The sequence below is a fragment of the Chroicocephalus ridibundus genome, unplaced genomic scaffold (assembly GCF_963924245.1).
Source record: "Chroicocephalus ridibundus unplaced genomic scaffold, bChrRid1.1 SCAFFOLD_498, whole genome shotgun sequence".
Taxonomy (NCBI): Eukaryota; Metazoa; Chordata; class Aves; order Charadriiformes; family Laridae; genus Chroicocephalus; species Chroicocephalus ridibundus.
The window spans coordinates 27,417-45,067 of record NW_026961665.1 but is presented as its reverse complement, the minus strand read 5'-3'; the positions used below and the strand labels follow the sequence as shown (position 1 = coordinate 45,067).

The 17,651-nt window shown below is 65.6% G+C and overlaps 1 protein-coding gene across 1 annotated transcript in view; it reads left to right on the top strand.

Moving 5' to 3' along the window:
* Nucleotides 1–655: 655 nt before the first annotated feature.
* Nucleotides 656–17,651, top strand: part of LOC134509547 (lysine-specific demethylase 5C-like) — a 32,073-nt gene continuing 15,077 nt past the window's right edge. Inside the window, 18 exon segments of the mRNA XM_063322089.1 lie at nt 656–680; nt 1,582–2,327; nt 4,350–4,427; nt 4,544–4,666; nt 4,752–4,922; nt 5,168–5,302; nt 5,480–5,603; nt 5,696–5,880; nt 5,987–6,145; nt 7,270–7,389; nt 7,496–7,654; nt 7,759–7,940; nt 10,598–10,760; nt 10,857–10,976; nt 11,268–11,462; nt 11,648–11,829; nt 14,542–14,666; nt 14,797–14,944. Of these exon segments, the coding sequence (XP_063178159.1) occupies nt 656–680; nt 1,582–2,327; nt 4,350–4,427; nt 4,544–4,666; nt 4,752–4,922; nt 5,168–5,302; nt 5,480–5,603; nt 5,696–5,880; nt 5,987–6,145; nt 7,270–7,389; nt 7,496–7,654; nt 7,759–7,940; nt 10,598–10,760; nt 10,857–10,976; nt 11,268–11,462; nt 11,648–11,829; nt 14,542–14,666; nt 14,797–14,944 (3,140 nt within the window).

The following is a 17,651-nucleotide window of genomic DNA, read 5'->3' as shown; positions in this document are numbered from 1 at the left end:
GGTGGGGGGGCTGTGTGGAGCAGGGTCTTCCCTATGCGGGGGGGGAGAGGAGGGGGGAGGCTATAGGGCCCTGGGGCTATAGGGGGGTGGGGAGATATAGGAGCCCAGGGCTATAGGGGCCTTTGGTATGTACAGGGAGGGGGCTATAGGGATTTGGGGCTATAGGGGCCTGGGGGCTATAGGGGCCTGGGGGCTATAGGGACTGCAATAGGGACCTTGGGGCTATAGTTGCCTGGGGGCTATAGGGGCCATAATGGGGACCCTAGGGGCTATAGGGGCCTGGGCAGACATAGGGGTCTGGGGCTACAGAGGCTGTAGTAGGGACCTTGGGGCTATAGGTGCCTGGGGGCTATAGGGGCCATAATGGGGACCCTAGGGGCTATAGGGGCCTGGGCAGACACAGGGGCCTGGGGCTATAGAGGCTGTAATAGGGACCCTGTGGCTATAGGGCCTGGGGCTTTAGGAGCCATAATAGGGACGCTGGGAGCTATAGGGGCCATAATGGGACCCCTGTGGCTATAGGGGCCTGGAGCCATAGGGGCCATAATGGGGCCCCTGGTGCTAGAGGGGCTTGGGGGCTATAGGGGCCATCATAGGGACCTTGGGGCTATAGGTGCCTGGGAGCTATAGGGGCCTGGAGACTGTAGGGGCCGTAATGGGGACCCTGGGCTATAAGGGCCGTAATGGGGACCCTGGGGGCTATAGGTGCCTGGGAGCTGTAGGGACTCTGGGGGCTACAGGGCTGCAATAGGGGCCCGGGTCTATAGGGACCCCGTGGCTACAGGGTCTATAGGGACCCCACGGCTATAGGGTCTATAGGTGCCGCCGGGTGGGGCGGGAGCGGCGGCGAAGGCGCGCCGGGGGGGGGCGGAGCTCCGCGCCAGACCACGCCCCTAAGTGGGCGTATCCCTACTAGGCCACGCCCCCTCCCCGCCCCTCCACCCCGCGGGCGGCGCGTGCGCGCTGCGCCCCTTTAAACGTGCACAAGAAGCCCCGGCTCCTCCGCTGACCCAGCCGCGAAGGCGAAGATCCTTCCGCCGGCGGGGGAGGGGGCGGAGCAAGCGGACTATTTTTCCCCCCGCATCTCTCCTCCCGCCGCGCCGCCGCTGCGGGTGCCGGACGGATTGTCGTTCCCCCCCCGACCCCCGCTATCTCTTTTCACCCCCTCTCCGCCCGGTGTCGGTGGGTCCGCCCGCAGCGCCTTCGCTCTCGCCGCGGCGGAAGGAGACGGCTGCGTGAGGCGAGCCTCAGCACCGTGCGCGGCCGCGCCTGCGCAGTGCGCGCGGGGCGGGGGGGGGGGTGGGGGGGGGGAAGCGAGAGGAGGAGGGAACCCAAGATGGCGGCGGCGGCCCGGCCGGGGGGACCGGGCAGGCCTCGGGCTTGAAGCGGGCGGATCGCGGGGTCGGTGGGGAGCCGTTACCGCGGCCAAGCGGCGGCGGGGAACCGGCGGAAGGCACCCGGGCGCTTTTCGTTTTCCCCCCCTCCTCCTTTTCCCCGGGGTTTGGGGAGGGGGGGGGCGGCCTGTGAGGGGGCGGCCGGGAGCGAGGGGGAAGGGGGTGGGGGGGGGGGGAGGCCTGTGAGGGGGCGGCGGGGGCCTCCATGGCCCCCTGAGGGGGATCCCCCGCGGGCAGCGAGGGAGCGCGTCCCCCCCCGGGCCTGGGTGGGGAGGATGGAAGAGGGAGAGCAGCAACGCGGAGGGGGCGGTTGGGCCGAATGGGGGCCCGCCCCGGGGGGGTCCCCGCCTTGGGGCACCCCCCCACCTCCGGAGGGGGAGGAAGAGGCCAAACGGGGCCGCGGTGGGGAATGGGGGGGGGGGGACGGAGCCCAGCGGAGAGGCCGTTCCCCCCCGCTCGGCTGCCGCCCTCCCTAAAGCCGCGGGGGAGGAGAGGGCCGCGGCCCCCCCTCGCCCCCCCAAAACCGGTGGGGAGCCGCGGGGTAAAGGCGGGGGGGCCGGTAAGGGACCCGGTGGGCGACCCCCGGGTGAGGAACGAAGCCCCCGTAAAACCCCCGAGGAACGGGGAGGGTCCCGGAGCGGGGATCGCCCAGGCCCCGAGGAAAACAAGGCCCGGAGGCCCTTTGGGGGACCCCGCAGCGGGGGAGAAGCCCCGCAGCGGGCACCCCCCCCCGGTGGGGATCAACGGGGCGAGTGGGGGACGCCTTGGCTATCGGTGGCCGGTGAACTGGAGCCCCCCGAGGACTTTTTACCCCCCCCCGAATGCCCCGTCTTCGAGCCCAGCTGGGACGAATTCAGCGACCCTTTGGGTTACATCGCCAAGATCCGCCCCATCGCCGAGAAAAGCGGCATCTGCAAGATCCGACCCCCCGCTGTGAGTTCCTGGGGGGGGGGACACCGGCCCTGGGGGGGGTGGGGGGGTGGCCCTCACCCCTTCCCCCCCCCCCCGTCCCGGGCTCTTGGGGGTCCCGGCCCCCCACCCCTGGGGTGCAGGGTTGGGGTTTGTTATGGGGTAGGTGGTCCCCCGTTGGGTTTAATTGCCCCCCCCCCGGGGTTAATTGCCCCCAAGTCCAGTTTAGGAGGGTAGTTGCCCCCCCCCATGGGGGGCTAACTTGCTCTTTCGGGGGAGGGGGGGGATATCATCCCATTTAGGGGGTTTAATTGCCCCCAGGGGATGTATCAGCCCATTTGCGGGGGGGGTGGGGGTCAGTTGCCCCCCTGGGTGGGGGTGATGTCCCATTTAGGGGAGTTATTTGCCCCCCTCCCCCCCCCAAGAGGGGTGACTTCCCATTGGGGGGGGAATTGCCCCCCTGGGTGGGGGTATCTTCCCATTAAGGGGTGTTAATTGCCCCTGTAGGGGGGGATATCTTCCAATATGAGGGGTTTAATTGCCCCCCCCCCCGGGGTAACTTCACATTTAAGGGGGTTAATTGCCCCCCCCCCAAATGCCCCCACACTCCTGCTGTGTCCTGAGTGTAAATACTCCTTCGGGGTGGGTAAATACCCCCAATGCTGCTACAATGGGGGGGTAAATACCCCTGGGGGGGTGAATACCCCCTAGGGGGGGGTAAATAACCGGGGGGGGGTGGAAATGTATTTTTGGTTTGGGGTAAATACCTGAGATAAGGGGGTCCGTATCTGCCCGGCTGTGGGGGGGGGGGTAAATACCCCGTTTGGGCGTAAATGCCCAGGCCGGGGGTGGGGGTAACTACCCCCCCACGTGGGGTAAACACCCTTCCCCCCCCTCGGGCTGAGGGGGTGCCCTTGGGGGGGGGGGCGGGGGGGGTGCAAAGGGGCTGGATTTTGGGGGTACAGACCCGGGGTGGTGGTGGGGGGTGGTCAAGGGCCCCTCCATTTTCCCCCAGCAAGGCCCCTTGTGCTGGGGAGGGGGGGGGGGAGCTGACCCCAAGGAATTTGGGGTGCCCCCCCCCCCCTCCGGGGTGAATGGGGGGGGCGGGGGGGAGGCCCGTGTGTGTCGTGTCCCCCCCCCCCACGCCGGCCCTCACAACAACAACAGTGACACGGCCAATATGGCTGCCACCGCCGAGCCTTTGTCTGGCGAGCGGCGGGGGGGAGCCCCAAATCAGGCACACACACCCCCCCCCTTAAAGAAAGGGGGTCCGCTGCAAATGGGGGGGGGGAGCACGACGCGCGACACTCAGCCCCCTATTTGTGTCCCCCCCCGCCAACTTCTCCCCCGCTTGCTTCTCCCCCCCTTTATGGGTTTATTTCTTTTTTTTTTTTTTTTTTTTTTTGGGGGGGGGTGTCCTTTTCCCAGTTTCGGGGGGTCCTGGCTCTTTTCTTTTTTTTTTTTTTCTTTTTTTTTTTTGGGGGGGGGGCAGGGGGTTGGGAACAGGCCGATCCGGTCCCCCCAGCTTGGGGAGGTGGAGAAGGGCTTCCGGGGAGGGCTGGGCCCGGCCGCGCTGGCGTCACTGGCCCCCCCCCAACCAACTCCGCCAGCCATGTGGCCCCCCCCCCACAACACAGGGTGCTGTTGCCACATGCCACCAGGGTGCCCCCCACCCCAATTTGGGGTGCACACGGCCATGTTCCCCCCCCCCCCCCCCCCTTTCCCTTGCGGCTGCTCTGCCTGTCCCCACATAGGAATTGGGGGCGGGGGGGGGGGATTAATGTCATTGCTGACCCCCCCCCCCGCCTTGTGCGTGTGTCCCAGAACACAGGGTGCCCCCCCACCCCAATTTGGGGTGCACATGGCCATGTTTCCCCCCCCCTTCCCTTGGGGCTGCTCTGCCTGTCCCCCCCTTTGGGGGGGGGGAATGGGACTGTCACTGCTGACACCCCCCCCCCCCCCCACCTTGTCCCCCTCCCCGCATAGGGATGGGGGTGGAAGAAATGCCCCCTGCTGACCCCCCCTTCCCCCCCCCCCCCCCCCCAGGATTGGCAGCCCCCCTTCGCCGTGGAAGTGGACAACTTCAGATTCACCCCCCGCATCCAGCGCCTCAACGAGCTGGAGGTGAGTAAGGGGGGAGGGTGGGGGGGGATTGCCCCCATTTTTCCCTTCCCCCCCCCCCCACCAGCTGATTTCAGCGCTTACACCCCATTTTTTCTGACACCCCCCCCCTCCCGCAGGCACAGACGCGGGTGAAGCTGAATTACCTGGACCAGATCGCGAAATTTTGGGAAATCCAAGGCTCTTCCCTCAAAATCCCCAACGTCGAGCGCCGCATCCTCGACCTCTACAGCCTCAGCAAGGTGAGGGGGCGCCCCGGTGGGTTACTGGGGTGTGCAATCAATTTGGGGGGGGTTTCATGTGGTTTTTCCCCCCCCCCCCCGCAAGGTGGTGATGGAGGAAGGGGGATACGAAGCCATCTGCAAGGACCGGCGCTGGGCTCGGGTGGCCCAACGCCTGGCTTACCCCTCGGGGAAAAACATCGGCTCGTTACTGCGCGCTCATTACGAACGCATCATCTACCCTTACGAGATGTACCAGTCGGGGGCCAACCTGGTGGTGAGAAAATGGGGGAAGGGGGTTTGGGGGGGGGGGGGGGGGCGGAAATAAGGGAGGGGGGGGAAACGAACGCGTGATGTACCGCTCGGGGGCCGACCTGGTGGTGAGAAAACGGGGGAGAGGGTTTAAGAGGGGGGGGGAAAAAAAATAATAAGGGGGGTAGGGGGGAGGGAAGGTTATGGGGTGTCCCCTCCCTCGCCGAGAGGTTCATCTTCCCCCCCCCTTCCCCCCCCTGCCCCCTTCAGCAGTGCAACACACGGCCTTTCGAGAGCGAGGAGAAAGACCGGGAGTACAAACCCCACAGCATCCCCTTGCGCCAATCCGTCCAGCCCTCCAAGTTCAACAGCTACGGCCGACGGGCTAAACGCCTGCAGCAAGAGGTGAGAAACAACCCCCTCCTCACCTCCCCCCCCAAAAAAAAACCAAACAACACCCATCCCCCTTCAATTTTTAGGGAGAACGCCCTGCCCCCCCCCAGACACGCACATCCCCCTCGATTTTTTTTTTTTTTTAATTTATTTATTATGATTTTTTTTTTTTTTTTTACCGTCCCGCAGCCGGAGCCGACGGAAGAAGACATCGAAAAAAACCCGGAGTTGAAAAAACTACAGATTTACGGGGCCGGCCCGAAAATGTTGGGTTTGGGTTTGGTGGCCAAAGACAAGACCCTGCGGAAAAAAGGTAGGAAGGAAACCTCCCCGCGTCCCCCACGACTTGGCGGGGGGGCGGCTGTTATCTTCCCCCCCCGCCGACCCTAACTCTTCACCCCACAGATAAAGAGGGTCCCGAGTGTCCCCCCACGGTGGTGGTGAAGGAGGAACCGGTGGGACCCGAGGCCAAGGTGGAGCCGCCGTCTCCTCGCTCTTACCTGGAGGGGAAGGAGGAGCTGCGCCACAGCCCCGAACCCTGCACCAAAATGACCATGCGCCTGCGCCGCAGCCACAGCAACAGCCAATTCGTAAGCGCCGTGGGGCAGAAGGAAGTGGGGGGGGAACAACAACACGCCGCCGTGGGGCAGAGCCCCCCCCGCCCCCCGACCTCAACCCTTTTCTGCCTCCCCGCAGGTGGATTCCTACATCTGCCGCATCTGCTCGCGGGGGGACGAGGACGACAAGCTGCTGCTCTGCGACGGCTGCGACGACAACTATCACATCTTCTGCCTCCTCCCGCCCCTGCCCGAGATCCCCAAGGGCATCTGGCGCTGCCCCAAATGCGTCATGGCGGTGAGCACGGCGACCCGTGGGACCCCTGGGCCCCACGTCTCGCGTCACGTCCCCGCTGTGGGGCTGGGGACACCCCCACCCCCCCATCTCGCATCGTGTCTCATCTGTCTGCGGGGCTGGGGACCCCCTTATCTCGCATCGTGTCCCGTCTATGTGTGGGGCTGGGGACCCCCAACTCGTGGCCCATCCTATTTGTGGGGTTGGGGACCGCTCTGTCACATCTATGGGGCTGCGGACCCCCCATCTCACATTGTGTCCCATCTGTCTGTGGGTCTGGGGGGACCCCCTTATCTCACATCGTGTCTCGTCTGCCTCTGGGGCTGGGGACCCCTGACTCGTGGCCCGTCCTATCTGTGGGGCTGGGGACCCCTGACTCGTGGCCCGTCCTATCTGTGGGGCTGGGGACCCCTTTGTCACATCTGTGGGGCTGGGGACCCCCCGTCTCGCATCGTGTTCCGTCTGTCTGTGGGTCTATGGGCCCCCCTATCTCAGGGCATGTCCCAGCTATCTGTGGGGCTGGGGACCCCCGTCTGTGGGGTTAGGGACCCCTGTATCACATCTGTGGGGCTGAAGACCCCCAAGCCAACCCCCTACCTCGCGTCCTGTCACCTCCGTGGGGCTGGGTACCCCCATCTCCTTTCCCGTCTGCGGCCTTAGGGATCCCCGCACCACATCTGTGGGGCTGGGGACCCCCCAGACTCAATGCCCCGTCCCATCTGTGGGGCTGGAGACCCCCGTCTGTGGGGCTAGGGACCCCCGTATCACATCTGTGGGGCTGAAGACCCCCAAGCCAACCCCCTACCTCGCGTCCTGTCGCCTCTGTGGGGCTGGGTACCCCCATCTCCTTTCCCATCTGCGGCCTTAGGGATCCCTGCACCACATCTGTGGGGCTGGGGACCCCCCAGACTCAATGCCCCGTCCCGTCTGTGGGGTTAGGGACCCCCGTATCACATCTGTGGGGCTGAAGACCCCCAAGCCAACCCCCTACCTCGCGTCCCGTCACCTCTGTGGGGCTGGGTACCCCCATCTCCTTTCCCGTCTGTGGCCTTAGGGATCCCCGCACCACATCTGTGGGGCTGGGGACCCCCCAGACTCAATACCCTGACCTCCTTTCCCCCCCCCAGGAATGCAAGCGACCGCCGGAGGCTTTTGGCTTCGAGCAGGCGACGCGGGAATACACCCTGCAGAGCTTCGGGGAGATGGCAGACTCCTTCAAAGCCGATTATTTCAACATGCCCGTCCACGTGAGTACCCCGGAAACCCCACGGGGACCCCCGAGAGCCCCCCCCCGGCCTGCCCCAAATCCCTAATGTCCCCCTTCTTTCTCCCTGCCCGCCCCCGCCCCCCAAGATGGTCCCCACGGAGCTGGTGGAGAAGGAATTTTGGCGGCTGGTGAACAGCATCGAGGAGGACGTGACGGTGGAGTACGGCGCCGACATCCACTCCAAGGAATTTGGCAGCGGTTTCCCCATCAGCGACGGCAAAAGGAAGCTTTCTCCGGAGGAGGAGGTGAGGGCCACCCCGTCCCCAACCCCAGGGGGGGTGTCGCCGTCACCCTTTGTAGGGGGGGGTGACACCGTCTTCGTGTGTTTTTTTTTCCCCCCACCCCGTAGGAGTACGCCGGCAGCGGTTGGAACCTGAACGTGATGCCGGTGTTGAAGCAGTCGGTGCTTTGTCACATCAACGCCGATATTTCGGGGATGAAGGTGCCCTGGCTCTACGTGGGGATGGTCTTCTCCGCCTTCTGCTGGCACATCGAGGACCACTGGAGCTACTCCATCAACTACCTCCACTGGTGGGGAGGGGGGGGGCTCGGGGCAGGGGGTGTTTGGGGTGGTCAGGGATGATCCTGGGAGGCGTCATGGGGGGTGGCAGGAGGTTTTTGGGGTGCCCCTGGCCTCGTCTCCCCATCTAAGGACAAGCAGACAAGGTGGTGTGGGGCAGGAGGGGATTTTTGGGGTGCCACAACCCCCTAAGCCCAAGCAGAAGCTGTGGTTTGGGGCAGGAGGAGGATTTTTGGGGTGTCCCTGACCTCGTCCCCCCACCTAGAGACAAATCCAAGCTGGGTTATGGGGCTGGAGGAGGTTTTTGGGGTGTCCCTGACCTCGTCCCCCCACCTAGGGACAAGCAGACAAGGTGGTGTGGGGCAGGAGGGGATTTTTGGGGTGCCACAACCCCCTAAGCCCAAGCAGTTGCTGTGGTTTGGGGCAGGACGAGGATTTTTGGGGTGTCCCTGGCCTCGTCCCCCCACCTAGAGACAAATCCAAGCTGGGTTATGGGGCTGGAGGAGGTTTTTGGGGTGTCCCTGACCTCGTCCCCCCACCTAGGGACAAGCAGACAAGGTGGTGTGGGGCAGGAGGGGATTTTTGGGGTGCCGCAACCCCCTAAGCCCAAGCAGAAGCTGTGGTTTGGGGCAGGAGGGGGATTTTTGGGGTGTCCCTGACCTCGTCCCCCCACCTAGAGACAAATCCAAGCTGAGTTATGGGGCAGGAGGGGATTTTTGGGGTGCCACAACCCCCTAGGGATGAGCAGATGATGTGGTGTGGGGCAGGAGGAGGATTTTTGGGGTGTCCCTGACCTTGTCCCCCCACCTAGAGACAAATCCAAGCTGAGTTATGGGGCAGGAGGGGATTTTTGGGGTGCCACAACCCCCTAGGGATGAGCAGATGATGTGGTGTGGGGCAGGAGGAGGATTTTTGGGGTGTCCCTGACCTCGTCCCCCCACCTAGGGACAAGCAGATAAGGTGGTGTGGGGCAGGAGGGGATTTTTGGGGTGCCACAACCCCCTAGGGATGAGCAGATGATGTGGTTTGGGGCAGGAGGAGGATTTTTGGGGTGCCTGGGACCCCATTTTCCCCCCCAGGGGCGAACCCAAGACGTGATGTGGGGTGTGAGGGTGTTTTTTGGGGTGTCCCCACCCCATATGCCCCAGGGCTGAGCCTAAGATGTCGTATGGGGTGGGAGGAGGTTTTGGGGTGACCCCAACCGGTGGGACGAGGGGTTTCTGGGGTGCCTCTGACCCCCATGTCCCCCCCCAGGGGCAAACCCAAGACGTGATGTGGGGTGTGAGGGTGGTTTTTGGGGTGTCCCGACCCCGTTTCCCCCCCCAGGGGTGAGCCCAAGTCACGGTGCAGGTTTGGAGCAGGTTTTGGGGTGACCTCAAGCTGTGGGACGAGGGGTTTTTGGGGTGCCCCTGACCCCCACATCCCCCCCCCAGGGGCGAACCCAAGACGTGATGTGGGGTGTGAGGGTGGTTTTTGGGGTGTCCCCACCCCATATGCCCCAGGGCTGAGCCTAAGATGTCGTACGGGGTGGGAGCAGGTTTTGGGGTGACCCCAAGCTGTGGGACGAGGGGTTTTGGGGTGCCCCTGACCCCCACATCCCCCCCCCAGGGGCGAACCCAAGACGTGATGTGGGGTGTGAGGGTGGTTTTTGGGGTGTCCCAACCCCGTTTCCCCCCCCAGGGGTGAGCCCAAGTCACGGTGCAGGTTGGGAGCAGGTTTTGGGGTGACCCTAAGCTGTGGGACGAGGGGTTTTTGGGGTGCCCCTGACCCCCACGTCCCCCCCCCAGGGGCGAACCCAAGACGTGATGTGGGGTGTGAGGGTGTTTTTTGGGGTGTCCCCACCCCATATGCCCCAGGGCTGAGCCCAAGATGTCGTATGGGGTGGGAGGAGGTTTTGGGGTGACCCCAAGCTGTGGGACGAGGGGTTTTTGGGGTGCCCCTGACCCCCATGTCCCCCCCCAGGGGCAAACCCAAGATGTGATGTGGGGTGTGAGGGTGTTTTTTGGGGTGTCCCCACCCCATATGCCCCAGGGCTGAGCCCAAGATGTCGTATGGGGTGGGAGGAGGTTTTGGGGTGACCCCAAGCTGTGGGACGAGGGGTTTTTGGGGTGCCCCTGACCCCCATGTCCCCCCCCAGGGGCAAACCCAAGATGTGATGTGGGGTGTGAGGGTGTTTTTTGGGGTGTCCCCACCCCATATGCCCCAGGGCTGAGCCTAAGATGTCATATGGGGTGGGAGGAGGTTTTGGGGTGACCCCAAGCTGTGGTAGGTGGATTTTTGGGGTGCCCCTGACCCACACGTCCCCCCCCCAGGGGCGAACCCAAGACGTGATGTGGGGTGTGAGGGTGGTTTTTGGGGTGTCCCGACCCCGTTCCCCCCCCAGGGGTGAGCCCAAGTCACGGTGCAGGTTGGGAGCAGGTTTTGGGGTGACCCCAAGCTGTGGGACGAGGGGTTTTTGGGGTGCCCCTGACCCCCATGTCCCCCCCCAGGGGCGAACCCAAGATGTGATGTGGGGTGTGAGGGTGTTTTTTGGGGTGTCCCCACCCCATATGTCCCAGGGCTGAGCCTAAGATGTTGTACGGGGTGGGAGGAGGTTTTGGGGTGACCCCAAGCTGTGGGACGAGGGGTTTTGGGGTGCCCCTGACCCCCACGTCCCCCCCCCCCCCAGGGGCGAACCCAAGACGTGGTACGGCGTCCCCTCCTTCGCGGCCGAGCACCTGGAAGAGGTGATGAAGAAGCTGACGCCGGAGCTCTTCGAGAGCCAGCCCGACCTCCTCCACCAACTCGTCACCCTCATGAACCCCAACACCCTCATGGCCCACGGCGTCCCGGTGAGTATCCATATCCCCCCCCCCCCTCCCCCACAACGGGGATCCCCTCGACGCCCCCAAAAATTCATTTAACCCCCTCCGTCCCCGAAATTTTAGGTCGTCCGGACGAACCAATGCGCCGGCGAGTTCGTCATCACCTTCCCCCGGGCGTATCACAGCGGTTTCAACCAGGGTTACAACTTCGCCGAAGCCGTCAACTTCTGCACCGCTGACTGGGTGAGCTCCCCCCCCAAAAAAAAAAAGAAAAAAAGCTGGGGTGATCTCCCCAAAATCCGGGGATTTGGGCTCCTTGAGGTGGGGACGGGGTCGGGGAAGTGGGGGGGGGGACAGGATTTTTGAGGAGCTCCCAGCGTCGAGTGGGGATTTTTTTTTTTCTCTTTTATTTTCCGCGATCCGCCGCGGTTTGAGCTGGCGGGGGGGTGGCTCTTACTTGGGCCGCCCCCCTTAAAATTTCGGGGGTGCTTTTCTAACGCCTCCCCCCCCCCGCCCCCCCCAACTGGTACGTAGCTGCCCGCCGGCCGGCAGTGCATCGAGCATTACCGCCGCTTACGCCGTTACTGCGTCTTCTCGCACGAGGAGCTCATCTGCAAGATGGCGGCTTGCCCCGAAAAACTCGACCTCAACTTAGCGGCCGCCGTTCACAAAGAGATGTTCGTCCTGGTGCAGGAAGAGCGGAAACTCCGCAAAGCCCTGCTGGAAAAGGTTTGGCCGGGGGGGGGGGAGAAGAAAAAAAAAAAAAAAAAAAACAAAAAAAAAACCCTAAAAATATTGAAAAGAGGAGCCGGGGCGGGGGGGGGTGCGACGTTGACGGTGGTGTTTTACGGCGTGGTTTGTTTTTGTTTTTTTTTTAATTTTTTTTTGGGGGGGGGGGCCTCTTCTCGCCCCAGGGCATCACGGAGGCGGAGCGGGAGGCTTTCGAGCTGCTGCCCGACGACGAGCGACAGTGCGACAAGTGCAAGACGACGTGTTTCCTCTCGGCGCTGGCCTGTTACGACTGTCCCCAGTGCCTCGTCTGCCTCTACCACATGGACGATCTCTGCAAGTGCCCCCGCAGCAAGCAGTACCTCAGGTAAAGGGGGCGGAGGGGGGGGGACGGACGACACGCGCGGGCACGGTCTGGGGGTGCTGCGGGACTCGGGGGGCCTGCATGAGGGGATATGGGGCGGGTTTGGGGGCGCTGGGGGTCTTGGTGGACCTGTAAGAGGAGATGTGGGACGGGTTTGGGGGTGCTGGGGGTCTTCTTTACCCCTGGGGGGGCACATGGGGAGGGTTTGGGGGTGCTGGGGGGTCTTGGTGGGCCTGTATGAGGGGTTGTGGGACGGGTTTGGGGGCACTGGGGGTCTGGGTTTACCCCTGGGGGGGTGCGTGGGGAGGGTTTGGGGGTGCTGGGGGGTCTTGGTGGGCCTGTAAGAGGAGATGTGGGACGGGTTTGGGGGCGCTGGGGGTCTGGGTGGGACTGTAAGAGGGGATGTGGGATGGGTTTGGGGGTGCTGGGGGTCTGGGTTTACCCCTGGGGAGGCGCGTGGGGAGGGTTTGGGGGTGCTGGGGGGTCTTGGTGGGCCTGTATGAGGGGATGTGGGTTGGGTTTGGGGGCGCTGGGGGTCTGGGTGGACCTGTAAGAGGAGATGTGGGACGGGTTTGGGGGTGCTGGGGGTCTGGGTTTACCCCTGGCGGGATGCGTGGGGAGGGTTTGGGGGTGCTGGGGGGGGTCTTGGTGGGCCTGTAAGAGGGGATGTGGGACGGGTTTGGGGGCGCTGGGGGTCTGGGTGGACCTGTAAGAGGAGATGTGGGACGGGTTTGGGGGCACTGGGGGTCTTGGTTTACCCCTGGGGGGGCGCGTGGGGCGGGTTTGGGGGTGCTGGGGGGTCTTGGTGGGCCTGTAAGAGGAGATGTGGGACGGGTTTGGGGGTACTGGGGGTCTGGGTTTACCCCTGGGGGGATGCGTGGGGAGGGTTTGGGGGTGCTGGGGGGTCTTGGTGGGCCTGTATGAGGGGATGTGGGTTGGGTTTGGGGGCGCTGGGGGTCTTGGTGGGACTGTAAGAGGGGATGTGGGTCGGGTTTGGGGGTGCTGGGGGTCTTGTTTACCTCTGGGGGGGCACATGGGGAGGGTTTGGGGGTGCTGGGGGGTCTTGGTGGGCCTGTATGAGGGGATGTGGGTCGGGTTTGGGGGTGCTGGGGGTCTTGTTTACCTCTGGGGGGGCACATGGGGAGGGTTTGGGGGTGCTGGGGGGTCTTGGTGGGCCTGTAAGAGGGGATGTGGGACGGGTTTGGGGGTGCTGGGGGTCTGGGTTTACCCCTGGGGGGATGCGTGGGGAGGGTTTGGGGGTGCTGGGGGGTCTTGGTGGGCCTGTATGAGGGGATGTGGGTCGGGTTTGGGGGTGCTGGGGGTCTTGTTTACCTCTGGGGGGGCACATGGGGAGGGTTTGGGGGTGCTGGGGGGTCTTGGTGGGCCTGTATGAGGGGATGTGGGTCGGGTTTGGGGGTGCTGGGGGTCTTGTTTACCTCTGGGGGGGCACATGGGGAGGGTTTGGGGGTGCTGGGGGGTCTTGGTGGGACTGTAAGAGGGGATGTGGGTCGGGTTTGGGAGTGCTGGGGGTCTGGGTTTACCCCTGGGGGGATGCGTGGGGAGGGTTTGGGGGTGCTGGGGGGTCTTGGTGGGCCTGTAAGAGGGGATGTGGGACGGGTTTGGGGGCACTGGGGGTCTGGGTTTACCCCTGGGGGGGCACGTGGGGGGGTTTGGGAGTGCTGGGGGGTCTTGGTGGGCCTGTAAGAGGGGATGTGGGTCGGGTTTGGGGGTGCTGGGGGTCTGGGTTTACCCCTGGGGGGGCGCGTGGGGAGGGTTTGGGGGTGCTGGGGGGTCTTGGTGGGCCTGTATGAGGGGATGTGGGACGGGTTTGGGGGCGCTGGGGGTCTGGGTTTACCCCTGGGGGGGCGCGTGGGGAGGGTTTGGGGGTGCTGGGGGGTCTTGGTGGGCCTGTAAGAGGGGATGTGGGGCAGGTTTGGGGGTGCTGGGGGTCTGGGTTTACCCCTGGGGGGCACATGGGGGTGGTTTGGGGGAGCTGAGGGTCTTGATATACCCCTGGGGGGGCGCGTGGGAATGGCTTGGGGGAGTTGGGGGGCTTGGTTTAGCCCTGGGGGGGCGCGTGGGGAAGGTTTAGGGGTGCCGGGGGTCTTGATATACCCCTGGGGGGGCGCGTGGGGGTGGTTTGGGGGTGCTGGGGGTCTGGGTTTACCCCTGGGGGGGCGCGTGGGGAGGGTTTGGGGGTGCTGGGGGTCTGGGTTTACCCCTGGGGGGGCACGTGGGGAGGGTTTGGGGGTGCTGGGGGTCTGGGTTTACCCCTGGGGGGGCGCGTGGGGATGGTTTGGGGGTGCTGGGGGTCTTGTTTACCCCGGGGGGGGCGCGTGGGGATGGTTTGGGGGTGCTGGGGGTCTTGTTTACCCCTGGGGGGGCGCGTGGGGAGGGTTTGGGGGTGCTGGGGGGGTCTTGGTTTACCCCTGGGAAGGGGGAGATGTGGGTAGTTTTGGGGGTCTCATCACTCCCCTCATACCAGTGGGGGGGGGGGGGGCTGTGGGCCCCTTCCCCCCCACCCCGGGGCACCCAAACACCCCCCCCAACACCCCCCCCCCGCAGCGCCCCGTCGGGGGGGGAATTGAGTACGATTCGGGGATTCTGTGGCCCCGGCGCCTCCTCCCGACCCCACCCCACCGTGAACCCCCCCCAAAAACCCCTTTCTGACCCCCCCAAAACCTTTTTCTTCCCGCCCCCCCCCCCCCCCCCCAGGTACCGCTACACCCTGGACGAGCTGCCGGCCATGCTGCACAAACTGAAAGTCCGAGCCGAATCCTTCGACACTTGGGCCAACAAAGTCCGGATCGCTCTGGAAGTGGAAGACGGTCGGAAGCGGAGTGAGTTTTTGGGGGGGGGGGGGGACACGACACACCGAGGGGGGTCGCGGGGGTGGGGGTTTAGGGTACAGCCCTGACCCCCCCCCGTCCTCCTCCGTCTCTCTTTTCCGCCCCGCCTCTGCCCGGCCAGCGTTGGAGGAGCTGCGGGCTTTGGAGTCGGAAGCCCGGGAACGTAAATTCCCGGAAAACGAACTGCTGCATCGGCTCAAGGGCTGCCTGGGCCAGGCCGAGCGCTGCGTCTCCGAGGCCCTGGGGCTCATCAGCTCTCAGGAGACGGGGTGAGTGTGTCCCCCCCGGGTCCCGTCCCCCCCCCAGCCCCAGCCCCGGGTCCTGTCCCCGGGTCCCTCCCCAGCCTTCCCTCTCTGTCCCCAGCGGCTCCGTGTCACCCTCTTGCTTCCTTCCCTACATCGCTGTCCTGTCCCCCGTGGACCCCAGGCACCCCTTGTGTCCCCGGTCCTGTCCCCCGGCGACCCTGTCCTGTCCCCTTTGTGTCCCCGTCCCGTCTCCTACGGACCCCGGCCACCCCCGTGTCCCCGTCCTGTCCCCCATGGACTCCATCCTGTCCCCTTTGCGTCCCCATGCCGTCTCCTACGGACCCCAGCCACTTCCGTGTCCCCATCCTGTCCCCCATGGACCCCAGGGCCTCCCCCGTGGACCCCAGGGCCACCCCTGTGTCCCCGTCCTGTCCCCCGTGGACCCTAGGCCACCCCTATGTCCCCATCCTGTCCCCTTTTCTGTCCCCGTCCTGTCCCCCATGGACCCCAGGGCCTCCCCCATGGACCCCAGGCCACCCCCGTGTCCCCGTCCTGTCCCCTGTGGACCCCAGGCACCCCCCGTGTCCCTCATCCTGTCCCCTTTGTGTCCCCATCCTGTCCCCTTTGTGTCCCCGTCCTGTCTCCTATGGAACCTGGCCACCCCCATGTCCCCGTCCTGTCCCCCATGGACCCCATCCTGTCCCCTTTGTGTCCCCATCCCGTCTCCTACGGAACCCGGCCACTCCCGTGTCCCCTTCCTGTCCCCTTTGTGTCCCCATCCCGTCTCCTATGGACCTCAGCCACCCCCTGTGTCCCCATCCTGTCCCCCGTGGACCCCAGGCACCCCCCGTGTCCCTGGTCCTGTCCCCCGGCGACCCCGTCCTGTCCCCTTTGTGTCCCCATCCTGTCTCCTGTGGGCCTCAGCTACCCCCGTGTCCCCGTCCTGTCTCCTGTGGACCCCAGGCCACCCCCTGTGTCCCTGTCCTGTCCCCTTTGTGTCCCCATCCCGTCTCCTATGGACCCCGGCCACCCCCGTGTCCCCATCCTGTCCCCCGTGGACCCCATCGTGTTCCCTTTGTGTCACCATTCTGTCTCCTATGGACCTCAGCCACCCCCGTGTCCCTGTCCTGTCTCCTTTTCTGTCCCCGTCCTGTCCCCTTTGTGTCCCCATCCCTTCTCCTATGGGCTACCACCGTGTCCCCGTCCTGTCTCCCGTGTCCCCTGGCCACCCCCATGTCCCCGTCCTGTCCCCTTTGTGTCCTATCCCGTCCCCTATGGACCTCAACCACCCCCATGTCCCCGTCCCGTCCCCTTTGTGTCCCCGTCCCGTCTCCTATGGACCTCAACCACCCCCATGTCCCCGTCCTGTCCCCTTTGTGTCCCCATCCTGTCCCCCGTGGACCCCAGGCCACCCCCGTGTCCCCGTCCTGTCCCCCGTGGACCCCGTCCTGTCCCCTTTGTGTCCCCATCCCGTCTCCGACAGACCTCAGCCACCCCTGTGTCCCCGTCCTGTCCCCTTTGTGTCCCCGTCCTGTCCCCCATGGACCCCATCCTGTCCCCTTTGTGTCCCCATCCCGTCTCCTATGGACCTTAGCCACCCCCGTGTCCCCGTCCTGTCCCCTTTTCTGTCCCCGTCCTGTCCCCCGTGGACCCCAGGCCACCCCCGCGTCCCCGTCGTGTCCCCTTTTCTGTCCCCGTCCTGTCCCCTGTGGACCCCAGGCCACCCCCGTGTCCCCGTCGTGTCCCCTGACCACGCTCGTGTCCCCGTCCTGTCCCCCGTGGACCCCGTCCACGCTCCTTTCCCCGTCCTGTCCCCCGTGGACCCCGTCCACCCTCGTGTCCCCATCTTGTCCCCGTCCTGTCCCCCGTGGACCCTGGCCACCCCCCTGTCCCCGTCCTGTCCCCCCTGGACCCCGGCCACCCTCGGTTCCCCGTCTTGTCCCCGTCCTGTCCCCCCTGGACCCCGGCCACCCCCGTGTCCCCGTCTTGTCCCCGTCCTGTCCCCCCTGGACCCCGGCCACTCCCGTCCTGTCCCCCCTGGACCCCGGCCACCCTCGTGTCCCCATCTTGTCCCCGTCCTGTCCCCCGTGGACCCCGTCCACCCTCGTGTCCCCATCTTGTCCCGGTCCTGTCCCCCCTGGACCCTGGCCACCCCCCTGTCCCTGTCCTGTCCCCCCTGGACCCCGGCCACCCTCGGTTCCCCGTCTTGTCCCCGTCCTGTCCCCCCTGGACCCCGGCCACCCCCGTGTCCCCGTCTTGTCCCCGTCCTGTCCCCCCTGGACCCTGGCCACCCACGTGTCCCCGTCTTGTCCCCGTCTTGTCCCCGTCTTGTCCCCGTCTTGTCCCCGTCTTGTCCCCGTCTTGTCCCCGTCTTGTCCCCGTCCTGTCCCCCCTGGACCCCGTCTTGTCCCCGTCCTGTCCCCCCTGGACCCCGTCCTGTCCCCGTCCTGTCCCCCCTGGACCCCGTCTTGTCCCCGTCCTGTCCCCCCTGGACCCCGTCCTGTCCCCCCTGGACCCCGTCTTGTCCCCGTCCTGTCCCCCCTGGACCCCGTCTTGTCCCCCCTGGACCCCGTCCTGTCCCCGTCCTGTCCCCGTCCTGTCCCCCCGTGTCCCCGTCCTGTCCCCCCGTGTCCCCGTCCTGTCCCCGTCCTGTCCCCCCGTGTCCCCGTCCTGTCCCCGTCCTGTCCCCCCGTGGACCCCGTCCTGTCCCCCCGTCCTGTCCCCCCGTCCT